Source organism: Martes martes (assembly GCF_963455335.1).
Source record: "Martes martes genome assembly, chromosome: 5".
Classification (NCBI taxonomy): domain Eukaryota; kingdom Metazoa; phylum Chordata; class Mammalia; order Carnivora; family Mustelidae; genus Martes; species Martes martes.
This window is the reverse complement of record NC_137892.1, coordinates 104,968,539-104,984,182: the sequence shown is the minus strand read 5'-3', so window position 1 is coordinate 104,984,182 and position 15,644 is coordinate 104,968,539. Positions and strand designations below refer to the sequence as shown.

The window sequence follows — 15,644 nt, the reverse complement described above, 5'->3', positions numbered from 1 at the left end:
ATCCACGGAGGGCATGGCTATGAGGCTCTTCCCCTGTACCTTCCCTATAGGTCTAGAAAGTGCTGGGGATTCTCTCATAACCTGTTTAGTGTATTCACTGGATCATTGCCATGAGGGAAAGGCTAGGTGTGGCCGCATGGCCCTTTCTGGGGGGAGCAGGGTAGGCCTTGAGGTGGCCATGGCCTCCACCTATGGGGGGCCTCCCAGGGTGATCCCTGCTGAAATGAGCAGAGGCTCTGAAAGGACCAGTGAGGGAAGGGACAACGAGGCCCACGGAAACCTCCTGACAATGCCAAGTTCCCTTTCGGTTTTGAGCAATTCCTAGGAAGTAAAAGCCAAACCCCCAAACCATCAAATACAGCCAAGCTCCTAATAAAAGGCGGCACCCAACGCTTTGATGTTTGCCCCTTTCATTTTGGAAGGACAGACTAACAGTAAAAACATGACCTGGGGCAGAGAAATAATTCTGCTTCTGAAATACTCCAGAATTGTCTTGTGTTTGGTCAGTGAAAACAAAGAACCACAGTTCCAGGAAAACTCGTTTCTACTCTGGATAGAATCCTGGCCCTATGGATAGATGTGGCTGGTCGATGGCAGGGACGAGAGGAGAGGTGAGCAGAACGAGTCCCGTTTGCTGAGAGTCATGATAAAAGTTCAGATGGACCCAGCTCTTGATTCTGGCTCTGGCCATGTCCCATCACCTCTCTGAGCCTCAGTTTGCTCATCTGTAAAATGGAAATCACAAACACCCCCTTGGAAGGTCGTGCTACCGAATGAGTGAAGAAGTGGCTTTAAGATTTCCATCATACACTAGCTGCTTGACAACATTAACTCTCTGCCTCTCGGTACTGTATCAATTAAGTACGGTTGAGTGGTGGTTCCCGGCAGTGATTCCAGAGCTAGCAACACAGCCCTGTTAGATAACAATGCCTTGCCCAGTGAGGGGGTTGAGTTTTCTCAGTTCTTTCAAGTCCCCTTGAACTTCAAAATGAATGTCCCAGAGAATGACCACTTCTCTATTTTTAAAATTTTATTTTGGTGTGATAAGAACACTCACAAGATCTATCCTCGTGACGAATTTTAAGTATGGGATACCGTATGGCTGGGTGTCGTACTGGGGATCTCTAGAGCTTACTCCTCTTGCTTGACCGAAACTTCACGCCCATCGGTTAGTAGCTCTGCATTTTTCTGTCCCTCCAGCGCCCGGCAACTACCAATTTGCTCTGTGCTTCTGAGTTGGATGATTTCAGATCACGGAAGTGGAATCATGTAGGATTTTATCTTTCTGCGACTGGCTTATTTCACTTCTCACGGCATCCTTAGGTTCACCCATACTGTGACGTATGTCTGAATATCCTTTTTGAAGGCGGACTAGTATTCTGTCCTATGTATATATCACATTAAGTTGTTTCCACCACTTGGTTCCCACACCATACTACGTTAATTACTGTAACTTTGTAACAGGTCTAGTGAAGCAGAAAGTTTCTTCCCTGTGCTGCCACCAGCATGGGAGTGCTAATCTCTCTTCCAGATCCCTGACTTCAATTTCTTTGGCTGTATACCCAGAAGTGGGATTGCTGGATCATATGACAGCACTATTTTTAATTTTTTGAAGAACTTCCATACTGTTTTTCATAGCGGCTGCATTTCGCATTCCCACCAACAGTGTGCAAGTGTTCCAATTTCTCCATATCCTTACCAACACTTGTTTTTTGTTTTTGTTTTTTGTAATAGCCATCCTGACATTGTGGTTCTGATACGCATTTCCCTGATGATGAGTGACATTAAGCAGTTTTTCATATACCAGTTGGTTATTTGTGTATCTTCTTTGGAGAAATGTCTATTCAAGGTCTTAGCCCATTTTAAAATCAGGTTATTAGCTTTTTTACGATTGAGATATATGGGTTCTTTATATATTTTGAAGATTGACCCCTTGACAGATAGATGGCTTGCAAATATTTTCTCCCATTTTGTTTGTTGCTTTTTTTACTCTGTTGACTATTTCCTTTGTTTTGTAGCCTTTTAGTTTGATGTAGTTCCCCTTATTTATTTTTATTTTTGTTGCCTCTGCTTTTGGTATTACATCCACAAAATCACTGCCAAGAGCCCTCAAATAAATCCACACATATGGGCAACTGGTCTTTGAAGAAGACACCCAGAAAATACAATGAGCAAGGGAGAGTCTCTTCAACAAATGGTGCTGGGAGAACAATAGCCACATGCAAAAGAATGACACTGGGTCCTTATCTTACACCACACGCAAAAACCCACTCCAAATGGATTAAAGGGTTTAACATAAGACCTAAAACTGGGAAATTCCTGGAAGAAAAAGCTTTCCTTCCTAACTTGCCTCTTAAGAGCAGGACGAGGTTGGGGGTCCTGGGTGCCTCAGTCAGTTGAGCATCCAACTCCTGGTTTTGGCTTAGGTCATGACTTTATGGGTCATGGGATTGAGCCCCGTGTGGGGCTCCGTGCTCAGAAAGGGATCTGCTTGAAGATTCTCTCCCTCTGCCCCTCCCCCAGCCCTCACCGGCATATGCTCTCTCTAAAATAAATAAGTAAATAAATAAGCCTTTAAAAAGAAAAAAGAAAAAGAGCAGGACCAGGCAGTGAGGGGCCTTTGGTAGGCAGGCAGCAGAAGATGGCTAGATTTAAAGACATATCCTTTGTTGCTATTGTTTCATTGCTCTTACTTTTATTTTTATGGCAAGTTTTAGCAATTTTATATTATGTTGTATTATAAAATTTCCTCCAGAAAGTATATTTTTAAGAAGTTAAAAAAGTGAGTTAATTTAAAAAATAACAATAATGATAATAATAAGAAGAACAATACAGGTGGTAGTATACAGTAAAAATCTTGACAGGAGGAGTCTGGTAAACACTGCCGTTAGACTGCCTGTCATTTACTTTAAAATACTACAGTATGGGCAAACACACTCATGTGTTTGTCTGTCTGTGTGTGTATGTGTGTATGTTAGATTTAAGTTACACCCCAATAACGGTTAGTAAAAATCTGAATCTTCATCAAAAATGAACACTTTGGCAAGTAAAGAGCTCTACTCACAAGTCCTCACTCTAGAAAAGGCTACTTCATGGCTTCAGTTATCTTGACCTCTGACCAACACCACAGCCTTTATTTACCAACACAACAGTTGTTAGAAATGATACTCTTTACTGGCGAAATGAGGGATGCTCTAGAAATATTCTCAGCTACTCTGGTCCTTGCATGAAATGAACGTGGCAAATCCATCCTCCAAAATGGGGCACTGGGTCTAGGATTTTGGGTCCTCTGTGTTCTGTCTCCTCTAGGGGATTTTACTGTCAGACAGGGTGGGATTAGCTGACCCCGGCACTGGGCTATCATTCCATTTGTCTCGAGGAAATGTCCATGCAAAGTGGTGTCAGACCGACAGGGTATTTCAGTAAGCTTACAGAACAACTTGAGAGGCTGTTTAGGGAGCTGCTTGATAATAAATGCTTGTATATGTGGCAGAATTTGGCCAAGTCCTGTTTTCACTGTGTTCTTCAATGAACAGAGTCTTAAATTTAATGTAGTCAAATAAATCTGTCTTTTTACGGTTGATACTTTGTGCCTTTAAAAATCTCTCTATATCTAGAGATTATAAAGCCCCCCCCCCATTTTTATCTTCTAAAACCTTTTATACTATTGCCTCTTACATTTAGGTCTTTAATTTCCTTGGAAATGATTACATGTGTGGTGTGAGGCAGGGGTTAGTTACCGTTTTGTTTTGTTTTGTTTTGTTTTTTCCTATAAGGATTCCCACTTACTGAGGAATCCAATCTTCCTCAATAACCTGCAAGGCTGCTTTTGCTAATATTAAAGTGTCCAAAAACACACAGGTCTGTTTCTGGCTTCTCTATTTTGTTCTAATGGTCTGCCTATCTTTGTGCCAAAACCATACTATGTTAATTACTGTAACTTTATAACAGAACTACTAGAGCAGAAAGTTTCTTCCTAGTTGGAATTAGATTTGGGATACCCACAGCCTTTGTCTATCTTTACCTATAGGAGATTACCAATTTCTACTAAAAGAAAGCTAATAGTTATAGATTAAATTGGCTTAAGTCAGCTCACAACAATGTTAATAACAGATACTCAAATGTTAAGTAAATCTGTGTAGTCTGTAAAAGATTTTGCAGACTTTGTGAATAGACGGTTTCATCTCCTTCCAGGAGGGCAGTTCCCTTGAAGCCAGGCTGGGGAATTTGGCCAACCCAAACCCCCAAATATCTGTTCTGCTCCTTATGATGCATTAATAGTAGGGAGTGGTAACTTCCATATGGCTCACACGACATAAGCCATTTCTTCCCTACGGCAAATCCAGAATCCAGGTGAATTCATGATCTCTATACCATTCCAAGTACCAGTCAGATGTAGGCAGCTGCTATGTCTTTTTATTCCAGGATTAAAAAAAAAACATTTATTTATTCATTTTGGGCACAGGGAAAGAGAGAGAACTTTGTTGGGCCTCTGTTTCCTCGTCTACATAATGGGAATAATAAAATCTATTTCTTAAGGTTGTTGGAGGGGTGAAATGAGGTCATGTCTGGCAAGGAGAAGACAGGAGTGATCAGGAGTGATTTTCTGCCCACGTGATGTCTCTTGCCAAGACAAGGGCCATCTATCCCCACACCGCATGACCCCCTTTATATTTTTTTAAAGATGTATTGAAGTATAATTTATGTATCATAAAACCCACCCATTAGAAGGATACAATCCAATGACATTTAGTAAATTATAGAGTTGTGCAGCCATCACCACAATCTAGTTTTAGAACTTTTCCATCACCTCAAAAATTTCCCCCACCTAATGTGTGGTCCACCTCTGCCTGCACTGTCCTCAGGCCTCGGAAACCAATGATCTGCTCTCCGTCTCTATAAAGTTGCCTTTTCTGCACATTTCATGTAGATAGAATCATGCAACATGTCGTCTTTTCTATCTGGCTTCTTTTAGCATCATGGGTTTGAGATTCATCCAACTGGCAGCATTTATCAGGATTTCACTGCATTTTATTGTTGAAAAATATTTCATTGTATGGATATTCCAAATTTTCTTTATCTATGTACCTGATGATGGACATTTGGATTGCTTCCAGTTTTTGGCTATTATGAACTGGTACTACTACAAACATATACATCCAAGTCTTTGTGTGGACATGTTTTCAATTCTCTGGATACCTAAGAGTGGCCACATGGTCAATTTCACTTGTGGAAGAAAGTGCCGAAGTTTTCCCAAGTGGCTTCCTATCATGTGTCCCCACCAGAACGTGCTATCATGTATCCAGGTTCTCCATATCCTCACCAGCTCTTGGTTTTGCTGTTTTGTGGATTATAGCCATTCCCATGGCTCTGCAGATTTCTCACTGCTTAATGATTAATGAAGCTGAACACCTTTTCACAGGCTTATTAACCATCATGCATCTTCTTGGGTGAAATTTCTACTCAAATCTTTTTTGTCTATTTTTATTTTTATTTATTTATTTTTAAAGATTTTATTTATTTATTTTACAGAGAAAGACACAGTGAGAGAGGGAACAGAAATGGAGGTGGGGGGAGGGGGAAAAGCGGGCCTCCTGCTGAGCAGGGAGCCTGATGTGGGGCTTGATCCCAGTGGGATCATGACCTGAACTGAATGCAAACGCTTAACCGACTGAGCCACCCAGGCACCCTTTTGTCTGTTTTTTTTTTTTTTTTAAAGATTTTATTTATTTATTTGGCAGACAGAGATCACAAATAGACAGAGAAGCAGGCAGAGAGAGAGGAGGAAGCAGACTCCCTGCTGAGCAGAGAGCCCGATGCAGGGCTCGATCCCAGGACCCTGTGATCATGACCTGAGCTGAAGGCAGAGGCTTTAACCCACTGAGCCACCCAGGCGCCCCCTTTTGTCTGTTTTTAAACAAATCATCTTTATGGTTGAGTTTTAAGAGTTCTTTATATAGGTTCAATACAAGTCCCTTGTCAGAGATATGATTTACAAATATTTTCTCCTAATCTGTGACATGTTTTTTCATTTTCTTCACGCTATGTTTTTGAAGTACAGAGTTCGGAAGTTTAATGAAGCCCAATTTATCAATTTTTCTCTTTTGGTGTCCTGTCTAGGAACTCTCTGCCTAAATCATGATCATGAAGATTTTCGTCCATGTTTTCTTCTAGAAGTTTTATAATTTCAGCTCTTATGTTTAGGTCTGTGATCCATTTTGAGTTGATTTTTGTGCATGGTATGAGGTAGGGATCCAACTTAATTTTTTTCCTTTTGGTGTATGGATGTTCTATTATCCCACACTGTTAAAAAGATTATCCTTTTCTTACTGAATTTCTTGGCACTACTGCTGAAAATCAATTGACCATAAGTTTCACAAAAGTTTATTTCGAGGATCTCATTTCTGTTCTACTGATTTATGTGCCTGCCCTTATGCCAGTACCACACTGTCTTGATTACCGTAGCTTTTGTACAAGTTTTGAAATGGGTACTACAAGCTTCTAATTTTATTCTTATTTTTCATAATTGTTTTGGCTATTTTGGGTTCCTTGCATTTCTCCACACAGTTTAGGATCAGCTTGTTAATTTCTATAAAAAAGCTTACTAGGATTTTGACAGAGATTATATATAGATCAACTGGGGAAGAACTGCTATTTTATTTTATTTTGTATCTTTTTTGTTATTGTTTGTCATTGGGCTTTTTTGTTTGTTTTTGTTTTTTCTTTTCTTTTCTTTTTTTTTTTTAAGATCTTATTTATTTATTTGACAGAGAGAGATCACAAGTAGGCAGAGAGGCAGGCAGAGATAGAGGAGGAAGCAGGCTCCCTGCTGAGCAGAGAGCCCGATGCGGGGCTCGATCTCAGGACCCTGAGATCATGACCTGAGCTGAAGGTAGAGGCTTAACCCACTGAGCCACCCAGGCGCCCCTGTTTTTTCTTTTTATATTTCCAACCCTGTCCTTTGCCCATTTTCCTTGTATGGTTTTTTGTCTTTTTCACATCAATTTCTACAAATTCCAAGTATATATAATACACACACCCACACACACACATACACACACACATTGTTCTCATTAAGAAATTCATCCTGACCCCCAAATTCTAATTTATTTCCCTAGATTTTTAAAAGTTTTTCTTTAAGTTCCAGTTAGTGAACATTCAGTGTAAGATTAGTTTTAGGGTATGATACGGTGATGCAGCACTTCCATACATCACCCGGCGCTCATCGCAGCAAGTGTGCTCCTTAACCCCCATCATTATTTCACCCGTCCCCCAACCTCTTTGCCTCTGGTAACCATCAGTTTGTTCTCTGTAGTTAAGAGTCTGTTTCTTGGTTTGCCTCTCTGTCTCTCCCTCCACTGCTCGTTTGTTTTATTTTCTTAAATTCCACATATGAGTGAAATCATATGGTATTTGTCTTTCTCTGACTGACTTGTTTCACTTAGTGTAATACCTTCCAGTTCCATCAGTGTCATTGCAAATGGCAAGATTCCATTCTTTTTGATGCCTGAGTAGTAAGAATTGCCATTTTAACACTGTTGAGTCTTCTAGTCCATGAGTATGGAATGTCTCTCCATTACTTCAGAGCTGGTTTAATTTCTTTCAACAGTGTATTGTAGTTTCAATGTATAAACCTTGTACTTCTTAAATTCATTCTGAAGTATTTTACTCTCTTTCATGTTATTGTGAGTAGAATGATTAATTTCATTTTTGGACTGTTCATGCTTAGTCTTTAGAGGTTCAACTGACTGTTTTTTATAAGGAAAGAGTTTTATTTATTTATTTATTTATTTATTCGTTCATTCATTCATTCAAGTAGGCTCCATGCCCAGTATGGGAGCTTGAACTCACAACCCTGAGATCAAGAGTCTCACATTCCACCGAAGGAGCCAGCCAGGTGCCTCCACAATTGATTTTTTTATCTTGATCTCGTATCCTGTGATCTTACTAAACTTGTTTATTAGTTCTAGTAGTTTTTTTTCTTGTGGATCCCTTATAATTTTCTACAACAGAATCATATCATCTGTGAATCAAGGCAGTTTTATTTCTTCCTTTCCAAACCGTATGCCTTTTATTTTCTTTTTTGCCTGCTTACGCTGGCTAGAACCTCCAGGAAAACTAAGACAGAAGTGAGAAGAACAAATATACTTGCTGTTTCCAGTCTCTGGGAGAGAGAGCATTTGCTGCCCCACTGTTAAGGCATTTCTTGCTATTTCCACCCTTCTCAATCAGAACTGCTATGATTTTAAGTTCGAGAAATAAATACTTAAGATAAGGGAACCTAAACAAAGGAAAAGCAGGCTTCTTTCCCAACCACAGCCACAAATCAAAGGAGATCTAAGCAAAAGGCAGGCCCCTTGTGGTTTAGAACATTCAAGGGATTGGAAGCCAGCTGCCCCGTCCAATGACAGGGACTGAGTAACTTCTGGAATATTAACACTCAGTGGAACACTATGCAGTCATTTAAATTAGGCTCAAGAAGATGTTTTTATACCATTGGGAAATTCTTATATCACAATATTAAAAAAGAAAGAGCCACAAAAATAACACATATGGGGTGGTGTCAACACCATGAAGAAATGCACATAGAGAGAAAAACTAGAAAGGAAACATGTAGAAACCTTAATAATTTTTGCCTCTGAGGACTCATAGGTGGTTGATTTTCTGATTTTACATTTCTTTTAGCTGTGAATTGCTCACAATGACTATTTCTGTAGCCAGAAAGGGAAAAGAAGAAAAGAAACAACTCAAAGGGAAGGCAAGAGACACAGGGAAGTGTTAGCATTTCTTAGACTTACCTTACAGTACTCATCAATCGGTATGAGGCGTTTGACCGCCACGTCCCGGATATGGCTCCGTCGGAAGAGAATTTTGCCTGCAGAGGAGGAGAGCACACATTGTATGGTAAGGGGGTGATGATAAGTTCTCAGCAAACCTGGAGGGTGTGGATGTGGCTGCCTGTGGTAAGTCTGAGTGGTACCCAAATTCCTGGCTTCCGCTGATATCCCCTGCTGGATGGCCACAGGGCCTAGGGGACCCCATGCATGGTCCTCCAAAGACTTGTTCACAGCTCAAGTGCAAGGGCTTGAGGGAGTGGGGCCCAGGAGGCAAGTTTTGGTGAGATGAGAGAGGCTGGATAAATCCCGGGAAAGGAGGGGGCTCCTACCAGATGAAGAAGAAAGGCTAGATCTGATGATTGAACTCTTGGGTTCTCAGATGGAGTAAGCAGTAGAGAGGACAATGATATATCCCACCTAACAGTTCAACCTCCTTTTCTCCTCTGTCCTCCTATGCCTAGTCTGGTCTTACGTTCTGCAAATACCCCACACTCTTTCATTATTCTGTGCCTTTCCCTCTGTCTGGATTACCTTCTTATCCAGCTTCACCCACCATCCCAGTTGAGAAACTCTGACCTACTTCAAATGGATTAAGAGTTCCTGTCTCTTTCTGATCGCACACACTGTCGATTTAGAGCTTCCTCTTTCCTCCCAGTCCGGGGGCTCTGTACACAAGGTCCGGCTTGTATACAAGGTCCGGCTCTGACCGGACCTTGATCAATTTCGTACCCTCACCACATGGCACTCATACCTGATGAATGTATGAAGGTGGATTTCACTTGCCAAGATGATAAATCCTTCCAATCGCTTCCTCAAATCAGCTGTTTGTAACAGAAGGGTTCCAAGCCTTCCTCCCTCACCGAAAATTAACTGAGACTCCATCTACTGCTTGCTTGGTGATATCCTGAGCACTGGATGTGGTACCAGAGCTTCCAGTGGAATGTGTGGGTGGGTCACACGCAGAGACAAGTATAAAAACAATGCCACTGATGATCCAACATGCTAAAATGCTCTGGGTGAGGTTTGTTTAAAGCAGACTGGTAGGCTCCCATGAGTCTAACAGGGGAGAGTCACGGGCAGATGGTAGCCAGGTGGATGCACTGACCAATAAGATGGCTTGGCCTCACTGTTCTGGACCTGTGGCACAGGCAGGGGGCAGGCAAAGTCAGAAATAAGACACGGTGCGGGCGGGGCAAGGAGGTGGGGGGATGGAGGCAAGCCCCTCTGCCAAGCTTATGCAGAGTGCAGGAGGTCTCCGGGGGAAGGTCAAAGAAGAGGGTACAGGGAGACCACAGCTTTTCCAACAGCAGAGTATGGAGAGCTATGAAGAGCTTCCCCTACTTCTGTTCAAAGGAGGCAGGTCGAGGAGAGGAATTCAGGTCACAAGGATGGCAGGGCAAGGAGAGGTCAACCAGTGCTCCTGCATGGCTCTGAGGGGGCTGCAACGTCCACAAATAGAGCTTGGGTGAGCAGGAACAGAATGGCAGGGAAGTTCCAAAGGAGTTTGTGTAAGATAGAATTGAAAGGGATGATGGGAAACAGCCTATTGACTCCAAGATTTGCAATGCAAGCTGGTAAGGAAGATTTGCACCCAAAAAGCCAAAGGATTAACCTAACATTTAAAATAATCTGACCACGGGTTCTTGGGCAAAAGGGCACAATTAGGAAATTAGGTAGATATGGTCAACCTAATGTTGAAGTTTTTTTTTTTCCTGCTTAACTTCTACCACTTAAAAGAAAACAATAACCCACAGTGAGATAAAATGCATATTCCTCAAATTCTTTAATAACAGGGAGTCTCCTTTGTTTATTATGGTGATTGTTTTAATTTTGCTTATGAGTCAGTCAAATTTCTGACACACCATGTTTATTAGAAAAGAAAAATCTAGAACAAAACGCATCACAGGTTTCAAGGTGCTTGTCTCTAAGGGGTGGAAGACAGAGCCTTTTTGTTTTCTCCTTTGACTTTCCCCAAATTTCCTACATGTATTGCTTCTGAAATCAGAAAATGTTCATGCTGTTTCCCATAAAAAAGCAAATTATGCAGCCTAGTGGGGGTGGTTTACAACCTGGTGTCCCTGCTTTTATTCAGTCGATAGGTGTGGTCTCTCCGTAAGCCCTCAATGGGCCAGTGCAGGGGGCCTGCCCTCTAGACAGTCTGTGTTTCCCAGCAGGGAGGGACCCTGTTGACATTCTGGGTGGGGCAGTCCTTCCCTGTGTGGGAGTGTCCCCCACCCTGCAGGATGCTTAGCATCCCTGGCCCATCCCTATCCCACCCCCAGTCATTGTGATAATCAAATTACCACCCTCCCATTAGCAGTTTAGAAACCCCCCCCCCCCCCCCCCCCCCCGGAGAATCCCGAGGCTTTAGGAAAAATAAGGAATGCCTGCCTGAAGAGAAACCTCCCACAGTAGATGCTTCCTGCCTCTAATCTGTTTCTCAGAACTGGAGAGGAGTCCCTACCAAAACCATTTTGGTCCCATTATGATATAATGTCCCCTTCTCTAAATCAGAGGAAGGGTGGGGAGTGGGGTGTTCAGGCTTCTTACTGGAGAGGTTGTGACCTGACTCTAACAATTCACAATAGGCCGATGCAGGTACCCGCCCGTGGGAACAGCACAGGCTGGTCCTGGAGTCACCACTGACGGAGAGAATTTTCTCAAGGCCCAGCCTGCAGGGGCTGAGAGAGAAGGATGGAGAACTCCCAGACCTTCAAGGTCTCCTGGGTGTGTGACAGGACAACAAAAGTACCACTCTTCTCCCCACGGGAGACCCCAGTGGGAGAGGAGTCTCTGGGCATATGGCAGGTGGCCTGCCAGCAAGGGGGACAGGAAGACTCGTGGTGGCACTTGCTGGGGAGGCCACAGGCGCTGGACTCAGCCAATCCAGGGTGACTGTGCTGCCTTGGGAAATGCATTTACCTCCCAGAGCCTTGGTCTCCTCATCTGTAAAATGGGAGAGCAGGCTGTATCTGTTAGAAGTAACTTCCATGACTCACCCAGCACAGGTCTTGTCCCCTCCTAGGTGCTCAAAAAGAGTAATCACTTAATTTTTTTTTTTAAAGATTTTATTCATTTATTTGATAGACAGAGGTCACAAGTAGGCAGAGAGGTAGGCACAGAGAGAGAGCGGGGAGGAAGCAGGCTCCCTGCTGAGCAGAGAGCCCGATGCGGGGCTCGATCCCAGGACCCTGAGATCATGACCCGAGCGGAAGGCAGAGGCTTAACCCACTGAGCCACCCAGGTGCCCCAAATCACTTAATTTTTTAAACCGGTTAGATGATACTGCCTCATACTCCTCAGTTAAGGGCCCGTGTTCTTTCCTCGGCCTGGCTGGTTTCTTAAGACCTGCCTCTGATAGGCTAATTCATCATCTGTCGCGGCAGACCTGGAAGCCCTAGGCTGTTGGGTAGAACCATGCAGCCAGTACCTCCTTGGCCAGGGGCTCTGAGTGCAATGCCAATGAGGGCAATGGTCCCTTATCTGTGCCTGATGGGTTTCTGTGTGAGTTCTGGGGAAGGAGGGTGAGCATTTCCCAGAGGCCAGCCTTCCTGGAGTGCAAAGGGTGCTTGGTGGAGTGCACAGGCTTTGGTGGGAACGGGCAGGCTTTTGTTTTCCACAGTGGTGGAAGGCCAAACTGTAAGTCTTATTTTTCAAGCCGCATCCTCTGCCAAGTTGGCTTCCCCAGCTCTTGCTGGGATGGAAAATTGTACAGGGCTGTTCCCCCCTCCCCCTGCCTTTGTGCTAACAAGAGACTTGCTTTTGTTCTGCTGACGCGGCAGTCTTGGCAGAAAACGGACCCCTAGGAGAGGGGACATGCTGCCCGTGTATCCCTGCCCTTGGCCTTGGCCTCAAGGAAAAGTGAAGTGGTGAGCCATGAAGGGATGCTCTAGGGGTCCTGGGGCCCGACCACACCTCTCTGAGCAGCAAGTGGGTGCCCTGAGCAGGAAAAAATGGGGCTGAGTCTCTGAGAACAGCATTTTCAGAAATTTGTGGGTGGAAAAAGGATTCTGTAACGACAAAAGCTTTCAGGGCCTTGGGAGAGGGTCAGCTCAAGTTCTTCCCTGTCCTGGGAAGATTTTTCGCAGCTGGTTGTTGCCTTTCATCCAGTAAAGAGTTATAACTCACTGCTTTCCTTTCCTTCCTTGAAGAAAAGAGCCTACATTTGGAGTCCAGTTCAACCTGAATATTTAGACAGATCATTTATTTAAGTAGGACTCTAAAATATGAATACCAAGAAATTCCCAAGGGACGTCCCAGGATCCTGTTTCTGACTTTTGCAGAGAACCCACTATGTACCAGGGAGAGAAGCTTTGTAAAGCAGGAGTCATTGTCCCATTTACAGATGGAGAAACTGAGGCTCGGGGGCAGAGGGCTGTCATCTGTGTGAGGTCACGGAACTGGGTCCGTTTGACTTCGAAGCCCATGCTCTGGAGCACTACGAGTTGGCTGCTGAGTTGGCACACTGGGTTTTCCCCAACTGGAGACAAAAATTCCAGTGTGATTGCACACTTTCTCCGTGGAAGAACTAAAAACATTAGCTTTTTTAGGCAAATGATTCTCCCAGTAGATGAGGCCTGGCAAACGCATCTACCCTGTCTCTAAGTCCGCTCCGTGATGCTAATATCTGGAAGAACCACTTGACATGCTGACTGCAGAACCCTGGAGTAGGGAGGGGAGGGTGGGCTCCTGGGGGACCCAGGGAGTCTCCCTCCTCTCTGGCCTGCTCCCTTGTCTGCAAAATGGAAAAGATCTAAAGGGCCCTTCCAGCTCTAAATATTTGTGGTTTTGGGTGACTGTCAATTTGCTGATTATCTGTACATAAAAATAATAGTAAGTGCTTGATTGCTGCTAGTTATGTGCCACTTAGCACTTAGCTAATCCTCACAACAACTTTATTATTTAAGTATCATTATTATCTCCAATTTGTAAATGAAGAATGAAACTCTGTGCTTAAATAATTTACCGAAGGTAACAATGGATGAGCGGGGGCATTGGCATTTGAACTGGGGCCATTTGACTTCAGGCATGGATTTTGGAGCCAGCCAAAGCTGTGTTTGAAGCCCAGCTCTGCTATTTGTGCAAATGATCATAATGTCTCTGAGCCTCAATTTACTCATCTGTAAAATGGGCACAGGGTTATTCTGAAGCCTAAACAAGGTAATGAATGTAAAGCACTTAGCCCCATGACTGGCCTACAGTAGACATACTTAATACTATTCCTAAAGGAAGTTTTTTTTGGGGGGAAAGGAACACTTCATGTCTAAGGGCAGGGATCACCCATGAGTGTGTTAACTCCTACACAGTGCCTGGAGCTCAGCAGGTGCTTGGTCACTGTGGCAGATAGGTAGGCAGAATTTCTAAAATGGGCCCCCAAAGATGTCCATCCTCATCCCCAGAGCCCCAGAGCCCCACAGCCTGCACATATGATGAGATCTCACTCCTAGGCTCTTGTTACAGCATATGCTACAGTTCACTTTAAGAGAGGGAAATTATCCTGGATTAGCTAGGTAGGTATAATGTAATGCATGAGGCCTTAAAAGCAAACAGCTTTCTCCAACAGGTGGCAGAAGGGGAAGTCAGACAGATATCAAAGCATGGGAAAGGTTTAATGCCCTAGTGCCAGCTTGAAGATGGATAAGGAATGCAGGCAGCTTCTGGAAGCTGAGGGGTCCCTGGCTGAGAGCAAGCAAGGAAACCCGTATTCTTTTTCCATAACTGCAAGGAACTGAATTCTGACAACAACCGGAATGAGGCTGGAAGTGGATTTTTCTCTAATCCTCTAGATAAGAGCCCAGCCTGGCCAAGATGATGACCTCTGCCTTAGAAGACTTTAACCAGAGAACCCAGCAGCACCTGCCTGGTCTTCCTGTGAGATAATAAATGACGGTGCTTTTAACTTGCCAAATTGGTGTGAATTCACGCCATGGCAATAGCAAAGTCATACTGTAGCCAAACAAAGATGCCACACACTACAAAAGCTTTATGAGCTCTAATTATTCCCACTGTAGAGACAGAAAAACTGAGGATCCTGGAGCTGAAGTATCTTGCCTCCAGTACATGGTGTAGCATCTAACCCCATAGCCCATATCCTTAGGCACTAATTTCTACAAATGACTGGGACTCTGGTCAGTAGGACACTGTCCCAGGAACCTGAGCTGAGAGATGTGGGGGTTGTCCTGGATCCCCCAGAGCCCCTTCTGACAGCATGTGTCTCACCCACCTGGCAGAAAGGGAATGATCCGCTGTTTGGGGTCCTTCTGTCCTCCTTCCATGGGAAATTTGTCCAACATCTGCATCTAAACAGGGGGAGAATAGCAAAAATGGAAGCCTTTAATATGATAAATGCATCTCTGACATTTTAAGGGAATTATGTGAAATACGTGACTTGATATACAAAGGCTCGCTGTGTTCAGCTTTTCAGAAACCCAGACTAACGGGGAAGGCAATGTCAGCGGGACGAAGGATCTCCGTGAAAACAATTCTCTGTCTACAGCCGCCATATCAGTGAAGGCTCAGAGCTGGGAGAGACCATTCTCAGTTTTCCTGGGGGTCTCCAGCCACAGGACCGGAAACCGGAACAACACCCCCAGAGCCACCAGAATTCCACTGACAGCAGGTCAATCTGTTTCCTAAGAATTGCAGGTTTTGTTGGGTAACAAACCACTGAGACTCAGGCTGGTTAGGTCTAGGTCTGTGAGATGATTATACTTCCCTGCCATGCTAAGATTCCACAGTTGGCCCAACAGATAGATCGGGGCTCCGCTCTGTGCTAGGCACATGGGGTTCGGAGATGAAAAGACTCGT

At 43.9% G+C, this 15,644-nt stretch overlaps 1 protein-coding gene across 1 annotated transcript in view; it reads right to left on the bottom strand.

Annotated features, from left to right (window-relative positions):
- The window catches only part of SH3PXD2B (SH3 and PX domains 2B), a 100,552-nt gene that overhangs the window by 43,448 nt on the left and 41,460 nt on the right, over positions 1-15,644 (bottom strand). Inside the window, exons 3-4 of the mRNA XM_080804401.1 lie at positions 15,061-15,136; positions 8,799-8,875 (exon numbers count right to left, since the gene is read on the bottom strand). Coding sequence (XP_080660527.1) covers positions 8,799-8,875; positions 15,061-15,136 — 153 coding nt within the window. The remainder of the gene's footprint in view (positions 1-8,798; positions 8,876-15,060; positions 15,137-15,644) is intronic.